Here is a 14,892-nt window from a genome sequence, read left to right as displayed (position 1 = left end):
CTGTTGAGATACCATCTGTGCTCCATTATCGGCATTATGGGATCTACTCATCAAAAGTGCGCCACCCTGTGGTGGCTGTTGAGAATAAACAAACCTGCAAATGATACTACTGTGGCACAGTTATTTGTTTTTGTGGAGACATTTATCAAGCGTAATTGTATTCACTGGAGAGAACCGGATGCATTGTAATCTCACGGTGTGTTATTTTTCACAGATCAGGCCCTTCCAGTGCAATTTGTCCTCACATGATGAGGGTGCCAGATCCTCACAATCAGAGCAAGTTTGTGATAAATGGCTTTGGAGATAAGTCTTATAATAGCCACGGGTCATATTGTATGAACATCCTATCGTGTGTGCCGCAGTGCAACAGACGCAATTCAAGAGCCTTTGCTATCTAATAGGCTGATAGTGCTTTGCCGTGCTGCGATCTGTTTAGTATACATTGCCATACGTACGAAAGATTGGAACGGCCGAAGAATGATTACGGCGCAGAAAAATCAATGGTGGATATGTCACTGTTTATTTAGTTAAACAACTAGTATCAAGTTTAAAATATTCCCACGTTAGACTAAAGTTTACTTCAATAAACATAGGTATTGCAGGTATGCTATCATTCAAGGGTTTGGGGTAGTGTAGAAATAAAATGCTGCCGTCATTTGCTATGGGAAATATCCTACTTCCCACTCTGAAGTCCTGGAGCTTGTCACATTCAAGTGCTTTATTGTCAGAATTAACTGGAATGATGGAGAACACCAAGTTTATTCTTGCTTATTTCCTAAAGAAATCTTATTAAAGCCAAAATCTAAAGATATGTAATTTTGAATAAAATATAGCATTTGTTGACAACCAAATAAACATTCATTGCGCTATAGTCAGCTTGCTGTCAGTTTCGCTGTGTATAAAACATACAATACGCTTCAAATGATTATTCATATAGTAAATATGCACTACTTTAACGATAAGATTTAGCTGTTGTGGAAAAAAACAAATAAAGCATAGGCCAGCCTGTCACTGCAGCAATCGTTCTACCCTCCGCCCTATTAGACTCACTTAGACATCAAGATTCAGTGTATGAATCTCAATAACTGACATGTTTCGTGCTGCAGTGCATTCTGGGTGCATCATATGAAACTCATCCATGGCTCCCAGAATGCACTGCAGCATGAAGCATATCACCATTTTTGAGATTCATATGCTGATTCCTGATGTCTACGTGAGTCTAATAGATACAGGAATTGAAAATGTTCAGTGTACAGTGTGTTTTCAAAAACTTTAGACACTGGATGAGATCAGTGAATCAGGCCACTATGATGATTGACTATAGCCAAACACCTGATCACATTTTCTCTTGGCTTTTTTCATAATGAATGTGTCTAAAAACACACCGTTACAGCAGCCAGAGAAAATCTAATATTAAAAAGGTCAAGAGCCCAACGAAACCAAACACTGATCACAATAATGGTAACTATAGGTGAAACATTTTCAATAAAACATCAACATCTAAACTTCTGTTAATTCTCAATAAGAACTTCTGTAGACGTATGATAGAAATAAAGTCAATCTGGTTGGTAAGTGAAGCTGGTAATGCTATTTGTACTGAGTTCCTTCTTGCTTTATAAGAATGTTAGGGGATAATGTTCTAATAATGTAATCACTAAACATTTTTAGAATGTTAAGCTTTTAGGAAAACGTTCTTGGAACAAAAATAAAACTTGCCACTGAAAACATTAAGAACAAAAAAAAAAAAATCTAGCTGTGTTGAGAAGGAAGAATTAATATGTGTTAACAAACAATGCTACGGCATGGTGATTGCTGGTTGGATTGTTCCTATCTATTTTTGTCAATGTTTATTCATGTCTGGTAAGATGACTTAAGGTGCATGGGTCATTTGCAGGGCACTGATGGAACTGTCAATTCTTTTGCTGCAACTGCACCAGAAGAGAAACAGAGACATTGGACATTGACGGATTATCCAACAAGGAGGAGATGACGTTTTTTCCGCTCTGAAAAAGGTACCCAGTGTTCAGCTATATGTTATACGGTATATTTCAGTACTCAGCAGATAATTGGCCTGTATTCAAGCCGTTCACTCCCAGTGTAATTCTGCCAGGAAGCCAAAACGATGATTAAAAAATAAAGCACTAGTTTTAAACCACCCAAATTCTTTCATCTTGCTTGCAACTGAGACACTATTACATGAAATGTCCTTTAATAAGAGTGTTTATCTTTGTTTTTGGACCCATTCAGTGCCTATTATCTTTAAAGGGGCTATTATGTTTAAAGATACATGTGGTGTAGTAAATGAAAAGATGTCTGCAGTGTTTCATTTTCAATGGAAACCTCGTTTTACCAATGGACACCTCATTTCTATTTTAAATGCTTTGACTGGGCACAGGTAGTTCTCACACTTTTTACTCCAGTGATTTTTCTTCTTTAAGGCTGGAAGCTATGCTATTTTGAACCAAAAGAAGTTGAAGAATGATGTGCATAATTCTTTTTATCTGACTCCAATATAAATAATAACTCTAGTTATATTACTAATCTCTATTATATTAACTAAGACTCCATTATAGTTGTTGTTATTCTTTAAACTCTTGTTCTTTAAAGGTAAAACCCTAAAGAACTGATAAGAAATGTAGTATTTAACCTGAACTTTTAGAGAACAAAAGTTATAATCACTTTATCAGTGGTACAAGGAAACATTCTCAAACCCTTTAAAGCAGGTAGAGTTATTTATTAAGTTACATGTTTAAATATACAGTCAGTAATGGGACAACATATTGCATAGAAAAACTTAGTTGACAGTTAATGCACTGCTGTGCAGAAGAGTAACCTTTCTTTTGAGCCTTTCTAGATCAGCAGTTACCGTTACTTCTTATACCCTGAGTGAAGCATTGAGATCAAACATGATATAGTTACATGTTAGAACACACAAATAGGAAAATAGTATGTAGTTAGGAGCGTTCTGTGTAGCAAATGGAACAGATGTGCATTGGGGGTGCGAGCTACTCTGCCTCCCGAGACAGAACCATCCTGTGCCTGGATTGTCCCAACAGTCCTTAATTAGCATATTGATGAGTCCCTTGTATCAGATAGGCATTAACACACTGTGATGACGAAGGGCACTGTCCCATGTTTAATTCACATGTATAGCTTTAAAGGGACTACTGATGTACTAGGGCTGGAAAGAGTTCCATCCATATTCACTCAGCCTTACACTACATTCCAGTGTTTATTTTTAAGTCAATTTCTGTATAAGCACATTAAATTCTTGAGCTACAAAAAAAGCTGAATTGGATGTTTCTACTGTTATTACCCAGGAAAAAAAAAAGGAAGTTGTTACGATGAAACCTGCCACTGAACAGCGACAAGTTTTTCAGCTAAATTTAAACAGTAAAATAGTTATCAAACGAAACTATTTATGAAACAGAAACAATGTTAAGGGTAACAAACACATCAAACCATTGTGTTGGCTTACAAATTCTAATTAATATACACAGAGTTGAGCCAAAACATTATGACCATCTGCCTAATATGCTGTTGGTCCCTCTTGTGCTGCCAAAATACGTCGACCTGCTGAGGCATGAACTCTACAAGACTCCTGAAGGTGTCCTGTGCATGATATCTGGCACAACAACACTAGCAGATCCTTCAAGTCCTGCCGTGGTCCAGCACATCCCACAGATGCTCGACTGGATTGAGATCTGGGGAATTTGGAGGCCAGGGCAACACCTTGAACTCTTCATCATGGTCCTCAAACCATTCCTGAGCAATATGTCCAGTGTAGCAGGGCCACTTCCACCAGGGAACACCATTCTCATGAAGAGGTGTACCTGGTCTGCAACAGTGTTTAGGTAGTACGTACGTCCACATGAATGGCCAGACCAAGGGTTTCCCAGCAGAACATTGCCCAAAGCATCGCACTCTCTCCACTGGCTTGTCAGCATCCCACGGTGAATCCTGATGCCGTCCACATGATGTAAAAGAAAATGGGACCCATCGGACCAGGAGACATTATTCCACTGCTTCTAGGTCCAGTTTTGATGCTCGTGTAGGCACTTTTGATGGTGGACAGGGGTAAAGGCTTCAGAAGGCCTTTATTAACCCCCCAGAGACGTGTGGAGTACACGTTTATGATGGATGGATGTGGATGGAAGCACTTTCTTCAGCTCATGCTAGATGGTATTATTTAAATTTCAAATTAGGTGTTTGTGTAATTGGCCTTTTTTCTCAAAATGTTTTAGCAATTGAGATATAACCTTAGTGACAACTAGTCCTGAAGGTGAGAAGTATTTGTCAAGAGCAATAGAAATTTTGCCTTTTTTTCTTTTTATTATTATAATTTTTTTTTTTTTTTTTAAACTGAATCTTGATAGTGACAAAATTTAATGGTTGACAGCTGAACACAGTTATTCAGTTACCACCAGGGCTCAGAATCCTATAGAATAACATGTATGACTTTCAAGAGTTTATGGGCATATTGTAAATGCCACATATAAATATGATTCACATACATTCAATGCTGTTAAACATTGTTGAGACAAAGGACAGCATACAGTTCCACTGATTTAAACTCCCTCTCAGTCACATTTGAACTTCATATCTTTGGTTGGAGAAATATCGGAAACATCAGGACGGAGACCTGGCAGATGGTGATGGATGAGTTTCCAGACAGGAAATGTGGAAAAAGTGTCGACACGTCCAGCAGTATTAATACATCCTGTTCTTTTATTTTAGCTGTCTTGCTGGTGTTATGACACCTTTAAAAAAAACTTTAAGAGGACTTGTGCAGTTTATGACATTTTATCAAGTTTATTAACTTATAATTTTGGATTATATGCAGTATTTATTTTTTTCAGCCCCCAAGTGCTACTGTAAAATTTAAGGCAACATTTTCTTTCAAATAATCCTAATATTGTATTTAATGTACATTGAATTTTATTTCAGTTAACTAAACAATCAAAATGAAGAGCATCAAATCCCAGAATCCACTGTTTAGAATATCAGGGTTTATCCAAACTAACTCGAACTTCCTGTGAGCCAGAGGATGAAGGGAGGGAAGGAAACAACAAGAGTGAAACAGAGAGGGACAGAAAAAGAGACATGCAGCACAGACAAGGTGGAGAGACTTTCTCCTTTTTGTCCATTCAAAGTGAAGATGTTCAACATGTTTATAGCACAGGGGATTTGGGTTTCATCATTTAAGGTTTAAGGGGTGTTTTAGGGTCTAATTTGAGTGTCAGATCTGTGGCCTTCATTACAACATTTCTGTTTCACACTCCAAGATCAACTTCTCATCCTTCTATATGTGCAGGTAAGCCATTACATTTTGTTGTCAGTGATTACTGTGTGATGATGCACATTTTTGTTGTGCTTTTATTAATTAATACTAAAGTTTTATGTTATTTACCATGAAGTTTTCATCTTAAATATTTGGTCAACAGTTTTTTTTAAGTGATCAAAATAATCAACAGTCATTTTAATACATTTATTTAGCCATTTAAAAACTTCGTTATTAGTGCAATGTAGATACATCCAAAATGTATAAATAAATCCAAAATGTGCAAGAGATAGAATGTGCAAAAATACCAAGAGACATTATAAGAAACATTGTAAATGTGTATTATAATATATATTGTAATTTTATTTTTTTTGATATATTATATTATATTATATTATATTATATAGTCACTTTGTTTATGACGCTGATGGCAAAATTTAGTTTGAATTATATGTATTATAATATAATATAATTACAAGTGTGTGTATATATATATGTATATGTGTGTGTGTATATATATATATATATATATATATATATATATATATATATACACACATATACATATATAGGTATATATATATATATATATATATATATATATATATATATATTCCAAAAATCAAGTACTTGTAATTAGAGTAAACTACTTTTTATAATACTCGTAATCAGACTACAGTTATTTTTTTTATGGATTACATGATTACATATTATTTACACAATGGCAGTAAGTTCATTGATTCTCCTAATTTTTATTTTTTTTAACATTTATATCTTTTTTTATAATAAACCTGCCACTTATATGTTCATGATTCTTCGAGTTTTTCTGGCGGTGAGGGGGAAATATAGATGAATATATATGAAATATAAATTATATATAATATATATATATATATATATATATATATATATGAAATAATAGAATAATAATAATATATATGAAATATAGATGAAATATTTGATGTAGCAGTGATATTGCTGTGAATTTAAGGTTTTTCAGTATTTGTTTTGTAATGTTGCTGTTTTCTAACTTTACTTAAAATTAAGTAAATATGTTTTAAAATCATAAGATGTGATTTTGTTTTATTCAGTGTTACTATCAGCAAACACTAACAGGTACATTAGTGTTAGTATATTGAAGTATTAACTGTCCATACATTGCACTTTAAAAAGAATCTGTTGAGGCTCTTGTTTGTGAATAGAATATATTTTTTGGAATATATTTTCTTTGTATCTGTCAAAATAGTACAAAATTATCCTACAATGTATGTGACATCAAATAAGGGTTAGCACAAAAGTTACTAAAAATGTGTAATCTAAGAGATTATATTACTGATTACAAATTGTGTCGTGTAATTTGCAATCAGTAACTGATAATAAGTAATCTATACCCAGCTCTGTGTGTATATATATATATATATGTTCCCAAATTTTATACATGTTCTTTTGTCACAATTTAATGTGCCGGAGCAGTATTTTGCTACAGCGAGGGATCATACTCGAGCCAAAGACAACCAGCCTACATCAAAAGCTCTGACGGCGACTCACACAGAGATATTTATTTGGACAGCATTAATGCATCACTGTCTCTCAGAAAGGACCATTAGTTTTGTTGTTGTTTTGGAGAATGGCATTCCTTCTTTATATCGGAGATGACGATTAGCTGTAATATACTTTCCTAGACAGAAGGAATAGTTCTATGGAGGTCATCACCTCTCTCACAAACAGTTGATTGGCTTGTCAATCTTCTGCCTTTTTTATATTTTCAGGTAGATTTTTTACTGTCTGTGTGAAACTGCTATAAAATCAGCGTTTTAAAGAAAATTAGTCAAATGTTATTCATTTTAGAGGAGTTTAGCTTAATTTTAATCAGGCAACAGTGCTTGACGTTGTTCAAATATTTAAATTAATTCTGTGGAGTTTCATCTCTGATGTCTAAACAACTTTATTTTGGTCAATAAATATTGTATATTGTTCTGCCTTTTCAATTAAGATGTAAATTGAGCAAAGGCCTAAGTAAATAAACATGAAAAAAGAGTCAGAAGTCTGATGCCTTCAGATGCTGCTCAGAATTCATTTGCGTAGTTGGATAGACGTCTATTCCCACGAATCTCAGTATCCAAACAAATCCTTCCCATTAGTCTTAATTATAAACACATCTCATTCTGAACACCATCTGAACTATGCCAGACCGTAGGCACCTCTTCGTCAGAGGCTTCCAGGCTGTTTGTTTATCAGGCTCATTCTTCCTGCGATGGAAGGAAAGCATATTTGTTTTTGCAGGCTATTTTCCATGATGCCACATTGTACCATGTGACATTGGTTTGAGATGTAGACACACGCAGTCTTAAAACTGTCAATTATTTTTATGTCCTGACATACCAAACCTGTAGGTAAAACATGACACGAGAAACTGACGGTATGTTTGAAATAGCCTATATTATAGCATACTGTCTACTACAAGAGTATATACTGTATATACGGTAGACAGTTAGTTTGCAACTATAAATGTTTTATATAGTACATAAAAATTAAATATCCATCTGAGTCACTTAACTATCTTATTGTTAACAAAAAACGATTTATTTTGGATTTACTTGTCTTATATTGTGCTACATATTGTGCTGTACCAACTTTATTTATTTCATTTGTCATTTCGCATTTCCAGGTCACCTGCCGTATGTAAAATTCGATAATTCTTTAAAGAGGGTGTGGTATGTTTGGACAGAAGACAAGAGTTCTTCATTAAACTCATAAATAACAAAAGTATTACAAGACTATTGGATTCTAAACAACAAAGAAATGAATTTATCAAGACCTCGAAGCAGATATGAGGGATACGTGGCCGCTCCCAAGTATAAGGGGCTTTTCTTGCAATAAATGCTTGGATAACATGCCTGCATCTCCTTTGATTAAAAAATATTGGCTAGTGCAGTGGCTGGGATATACGTAAACCTACCAACATCCGTTCCGTTGCCATGATTTTTGTAATGACTTATCGCGTGAGAAAAAAAGACATTTTAGTTAATAGAAACGCTGTCATTTCGCAATCTTTTTTTATCGATATTTAGAAATATCGCAAAAGTTTTGCACAAATTTGTAATGGAAACGCGGCTATTGTTATGCTGACGATACACAGATTTATGTCTGTACGCACGCTGACCTTCGCCGCTAGAGGTCACTTATTCCAAACGGAGTAGCTTGATGACGCCTTGATTTCGCAGAATCATGGGAGGTGTTGTCTTCACGTCTACAGCCAGCGGAAAAGAATCAGGACAGGACTCGGTAATCATGTTCATGGATGAGATTATTTACATTACTGTAGTATGAAGCAGAGCAGGGCCGAGTGCTGTGCGAGTAGAAACGAGGCAGCTGGAGCGATTGCTAATGAGAGACAAGCACGACACACACCTCGAGAGCAGCTGAACTTTTATTATGCCACAGTTGCCGCTTCTTCTGGTCAAGCGTATGTGGGGTAAAGTAGCACTGTTTTATCATATTAGATACATTTATTTGTTGAAAGTTATTGTAGTGCTACTCTGCGTTCGCTCGGCGGGTACTATGAGACAATTGTTGCACACTGCAGTAAGCTACATTGATATTAGGCATGGCTGTAAATCAAGAAAACAAGATTTAAACAATAAGACTTACTGTGTTGAACTATATAACATGATTAGTTTTCTGTCAATGAATGTATCCATGCAAACAGTTGCTCACCTGTCTAATAAAACACATAATATATTAAAGTGTCTTTGATGTTTCCATGGTTTCTACAAAATAAAACTGAGGGTAACGCGGGTATGATGTCATTGATAGGCAACACATGGACACGGTCCATGTCCTGGTTGAAATTGCTAATTTCTATGGATTTAAAGTCCCCGTCAACCAGAAGTTGCAAATGACTTTTCTCCAGTGTTGTGACGTATTTCCAAGTGAAACGGAATATTGAATAGAGGGCAGCTGCGTTCCAGGCAGGTTTTTGAGCCCGTAAGTCACGATTTCAAATCACGACTCACGACTTTGTAGCGTTCCAGGAAAGTCACGCCAAACTGCGTAAAAGTGTAAACAAACCAACATGGCGGACCGTACGGGGCTTATGCTCATTAATTATTTCTGTCGCCAAAGGTGCTTACTCCTTGCTTATTTGAGGGAAACGGAGGAGGAAAACGGCGCATAAGGCAAGAGAAGCTGTTATACCTTTTATTTTACCGTGCACTTGCATAAACACGGCATCCGAAGGGGCTGCCATTGTTGTTTCACGGGCTATGTGACGTCAGAACTCGTAACTGGGAGTACATTGATCTAGTACGAGTTCACGGGTGGGAAGTCACGGCTTTGACTGCTGTCCCAGTGCACTTTCACGGGTAAAAGGTTGAAAAAACACGGGTTACGGGTTGCCTGGAACGCGGCATTAGCGCTCCTCCTCTCCATCTCTCGCTCATAGCAGACTAAGGGCCGTTTCATAGTCAACGCATCTGTACGCATACGCGTCCCCGAGGCTACGCATCGTTACGCTTCGGCCGCCATTATGCGTCGGTGCGTAGCCAAATGTGTCGTCCTAGTTTTTGATACGCGACGCGCCGATGCACGCAATACTATGCGTTGTCGGTGGGGGCGACATTGCAAGTATTGTACATTAATTCAAGTATATTGTGTTTACAGAAGAAGAAGGTTTGAATACAATGGCGGGCGAAGAGGAAAAATTATGCGAACTTATACGTATTCATCCTGATCTCTTTTTTGATTTAAAGGGCGAACATACCACCGTCTATCTCTGCGTTGCCTTTGTTGCCGCCGATGTAAAATCAGCAACAGAATACACTCCTCTTCAGTTGCCATTTTGATCTGAATATCACCCGACTGTACTACCCCCTGTTGCGTGAGCGGTGTATTGCATACACGCATCGCCCGTGACGCTTGCGTCCACTGTTTAGAGCAACGTCAACTGGCGGCCCGCGGGCCAAATCCGGCCCGCCAGAGATTTGCATCCGGCCCCCAGAATAATACTGAATTCAGGAATAGCCTTGTAAGAGGAAAAAAGTTTAGGGCTGGTCCGAATACCATTTTTTGAGCTTCGAAGCTTCGGTAGTAATGAACATCGACTCTTCGGAGAGAGGGGCTGAACATATTTTTCTCTCTAATAAAGGCAGGAATCTGTGTCTGTATGTCCGTTTGCATTTTTATTATTTCGAGAACCGTTCATCCAATCGACTTCACAAGGCAGTGCAGTGTCGCATTTGGTGCAATATAGATGGACACGCGAGACGGGACACATTCAGAATTAATAAACTTTTAGTAAACTACAGTCAGAACAGCGCGAGCGGGAAGCGGCGCACCTCACGCGGGCAGGGCTTATGCTCCGAGAACGGACACTGCACTAGTGATATAAAACGTACACACACAGGTCTGTTAAATTAAGCAATACTTTTAAGGTAGTCTAATATTTTTCTGACTAACAAATTGGCACAGTAAGGGTAGATTTAAATAAAGAAAAATGAAATTTAAATAAAGAAAAAACGAAATTTAAATAAAGAAAAAACGAAATTTATATAAACAAAAACGAAATTTAAATAAAGAAAAAACGAAATTTAAATAAAGAAAAATGAAATTTAAATAAAGAAAAACGAAATTAAGTTAAATTAAAAACGAGATTAATTTAGATTGATAATAACGGGTAAAAATGCTAATACATTTTGTTTCTATTATTGTATTTTCCACAGTGTCAAAGCAACAAAACACAAGCTCAGACATGCACTTCGGTCCATACAAACTCCGCTGTTCTGAACACTCCCGTTGCTGGAACACGCGTCGGTTCTATTTCTAGCATGCACGCGTTTTCCGCGTGGCTCGAGCGCGCCTGAGACGCGTGTCTCAGTGTGCAAACTCCAACCTGTTAAATATGGGAGCCGAAATAAAAACGGACACGCCACGCAGCTGAGACGCTCACGCAGCCAGTGTGTCGCCGGCCTTATTCAAGGGGGAATGAGAATCGTTTCGCGGGGGATCCCAGGTGTGCAAAAAATAAAAATAAAAAAATATTCGAATGTCAAATTTTCAAATCGAATACCAACCCACCGAACGAATATTTCAATATTCGGGTCCGTTCCATATTTATTTATTTTTAAATCTAACGAAAAAAAAAAACCCTTCTGAAAAGTAGCTTGTGCCATAGCCTGCCTTCAGTCAAGAATGACGATAAACGCGTTGCTCTCATTGAACATCTTTTATTGTTTCACGTGCTCATTTTTTCACAAATGTCAAAATTTTCCTTGCCTGGGATCAGGGGCGGAGCCAGACATTGTAAACATTCGGGGCTTAGCCCAAATCTATGTTTGTCCAAAGACATTTTAATTTTGAATAAAATTTTAATAAAATGTACATTATTTGACACTGTAATTTGTAAAACTTTATTGACGGTACCAGCTCTAGGGGGGTCCGGGGGCATGCCCCCCCGGAAGAAAATTTTGTACATTTTAAGGTTAAATGCATCAATCTGGTGCACTCTGGAAACTCAAAATTAAGAGCTTCAACACATGTACAGTGTGCAAATTGAACAAAGAAACAGCATTGACTTGTACCTGGACATTAAAAAGGGTTCAAACATCTTTTTTTACAATACTTTTGTACTCATTTCTTTTTAAAAGATAAATCCTTGAGCTTTTATTTTGATCATCACCAGCTGATCGCGTGCGCAAATGTGCGAGAGAGAGAAAGCGCGGCCGGTGTATGGTCGGATACTGTAGAAAAGCGGTATTGAACTGCTTAACGTATTTTAATAGAGAGATGTGTTAAGAAAAATTATATTTTGAGAGCACTGTTAAGAAACCTCTAACCTGCTCCTCCCCTACCTGCTGCATATTCAACAGAGAGGAAGAAACGGAGTAGCCCATAGGCTACCGGCAGCAAAGAAATGTATTCTATAGGCTAGATTATTTTTAAGGTCTATTTTTACAGGCTGTATGCAGTATATGCAAAGCCAAAGCGCAATGAAATAAAGCAACTTATGATTTCGGGGGTTTACATAGGCTATTGTCCAGTTTCATATTTTCTCAGTGACAGTCATTACATTCGGGGCTTGACTCAAAACATTCGGGGCTGAAGCCCCGGCAAAATCGGCTGGCGCCGCCCCTGCCTGGGATTAGCGCACAATTGTGTGACAGTGATGGACAGCTTGACAGCCTCACAAATATGAAGCCTAAAATATCGCTATCGCCCCCTGGTGGCTTGCTGCAGTACAGGTAATATGTAAAAAATAAAATACATTTGGAATTAGAATTAGTATATCAAATAATAACATATTAGGATACAATTCGAATTTTATTTTATATTACGAGTATCTGGCCCTTACAGTGTCTGCAGAGAAGAATTCTGGCCCTTGGACAAATATAGTTGATGACCCCTGGTTTAGACTATGAAAGGGAGCGCGTCGCTCGCGTCGCTCGCGTTGCTTGCTCGCGTTTCTCGCGTTGACTATGTAACGGCCCTAACGGTTGGAGGGGAGTGGTTTAAGCGATTTCAACCCAAGCCGTCAAACTGACATCATCAGGGAAGGAACGCCATTCCAGACCGGAAGTAACATTTCAGACTTTGATTAAAGATTACCACGACAAACTATTTTTTTCTGTGTAATAACTTGCACGGATTAATTTTTCACCACAAGACTAGTAATATGCACTAACAAAGTAAACAATTTTGATTTCATGCCAACTTTAAACATTCTTGGAAACATTTGGGATAGTGTAAATACACAAGTCAACAAAATATAAAACATTGTTCTAGTGGTTTTTTGATATTTTATTCCAAAAATTGTACATATTGTGCCTTTACCTCTACAATTATAGTTCTTACAAATTGTTTGAATGAAATAAAGCGTGGATGCAAGAACATTTTCTTAAACTCAATGAGTCAAAAACTGAAATTTTACCATTTTTCTTTGAATTTACAAAGAGATGGCTTTTAAAAATTGCATCTTATGTAATTGCAATTTTTTCATTCTCTTTGTTTTTTTGTGCAGATCCAGCCAGCAAACCACAAAGATGACCCTTACAGAGGGTTCATCGAATGTGAGCCTCACATCAACATCAGCTCCTCACCTAACAACCAATACTTCTCCACCATACCGTGAATCTTATTTATACAGACTGGCCCACTTGGATGAAGGTCTCTATAATGACTTTTACAGCCTGTGGATAGCTCTGGTGGTCATCAACACACTTATCTTTATGGTAGGGATGACCCTGAACAGTCTGGCTTTGTATGTCTTCTGCTTCAGGACCAAGTCGAAGACTACATCAGTCATCTACACCATTAACCTGGTTGTGACAGATCTGTTGGTTAACCTTTCCCTCCCTACTCGTATCATATTGTACTACAGTGGAGGAAAGTGCCTCAACTGTTCCTACATGCACATATTCAGCTACTTTGTCAACATGTACTGTAGCATCCTCTTCCTCACCAGCATCTGCGTTGATCGCTACCTGGCCATCGTGCAGGCAGAGGCCTCACGGAAGTGGAGGAACCCCGGTGTGGCCAAAGCAGTGTGCGTCTGCATTTGGCTGTTTGCTATCATTGTGACCTACTCACTTCTCACAACGGCCTTCAAGCACTCAGGCTGCTGCCTCTCCAAACTTTTCGCACTGACCGTATTTGAGTTTTTCCTGCCGATGGTGATCATCGTAGTGTTTACTATTCGAATCATGTGCGCCCTTTCCAGCCCGGGCCTCATGCAGCAGAGCCGCGACAGACGCATGAAAGCTGTACAGCTGCTGTCGACCGTGCTGGTTATCTTCACTGTCTGCTTCACGCCGTTTCACATCCGTCAAGTTCTGTTTTACTTCCATCCTGATCTGCCTCATCATGTGATTGTGTACCATGTGACTGTCACCCTCAGCAGCCTGAACAGCTGCTTGGATCCTGTGGTCTACTGTTTCGTCACCACTAACTTTCAGTCTACCATGAAGAGATTTTTCAGGAAGATTGAAAGAGAGCAGACGAGTGGAGACATTATCAGCATGCAGAAGAGCTCAAAGGCTTCAGGCCTTCAGGCCACAGTGATTGCTTTAGCTAATAGTATAAGGATAAACATGAGCCCCGTCCAGCAGGGAAGCCGGCCCGCATAAGGAAGCGTATGTGTGTCCTGTACTGTATTCAGATGGTTGCCATTACCATGTCACATACTAAGGCAAAACCACTGGCATAGATGAGACTTTGTTTCTCTGTGTACTGTAAATACCTTAATGTAGAGATTTTATGAGCTTGCATTTAATTTCACATGTGACACTGTAGATTTACATGAAGATTTATATCATTGACTATCATATTGTTACTGTACTGAAGCCAAAACTAATTATTAAAACATTATCTGGAAAATACTGTCTTTATATCTACTGTATCTTTTTTCTTACCACTATTACAGCGCTCTACCGTTCAAAAGTTTGGGGTCGGTAAGATTTTTTTAAAGTCTCTTTGATTTGAACAAAAATACAATAAATTAAGATAACCGTTTTATGTTTTGATTTATTTTTCAAATTTAATTTATTCCTGTGATGGCAAAGTTGAATTTGCCATCAGTCTTCAGTTTCACATGATCCTTCAGAAATCATTCTAATATG

At 37.7% G+C, this 14,892-nt stretch overlaps 1 protein-coding gene across 1 annotated transcript; it reads left to right on the top strand.

Annotated features, from left to right (window-relative positions):
- Positions 1–2,609: 2,609 nt before the first annotated feature.
- On the top strand, positions 2,610–14,686 carry gpr20 (G protein-coupled receptor 20). The gene is made up of 2 exons (XM_048154028.1): positions 2,610–5,314; positions 13,296–14,686. The coding sequence occupies exons 1-2, from the start codon at positions 5,307–5,309 to the stop codon at positions 14,398–14,400; spliced, it is 1,113 nt and encodes a 370-aa protein (XP_048009985.1). The 5' UTR covers positions 2,610–5,306; the 3' UTR covers positions 14,401–14,686.
- The last annotated feature ends 206 nt before the right edge of the window (positions 14,687–14,892 follow it).

This window comes from Megalobrama amblycephala, linkage group LG13 (assembly GCF_018812025.1).
Source record: "Megalobrama amblycephala isolate DHTTF-2021 linkage group LG13, ASM1881202v1, whole genome shotgun sequence".
NCBI classification, from domain to species: Eukaryota; Metazoa; Chordata; class Actinopteri; order Cypriniformes; family Xenocyprididae; genus Megalobrama; species Megalobrama amblycephala.
Note: the sequence above shows the minus strand (reverse complement) of the source record. Positions and strands in the feature narration are given on the sequence as shown.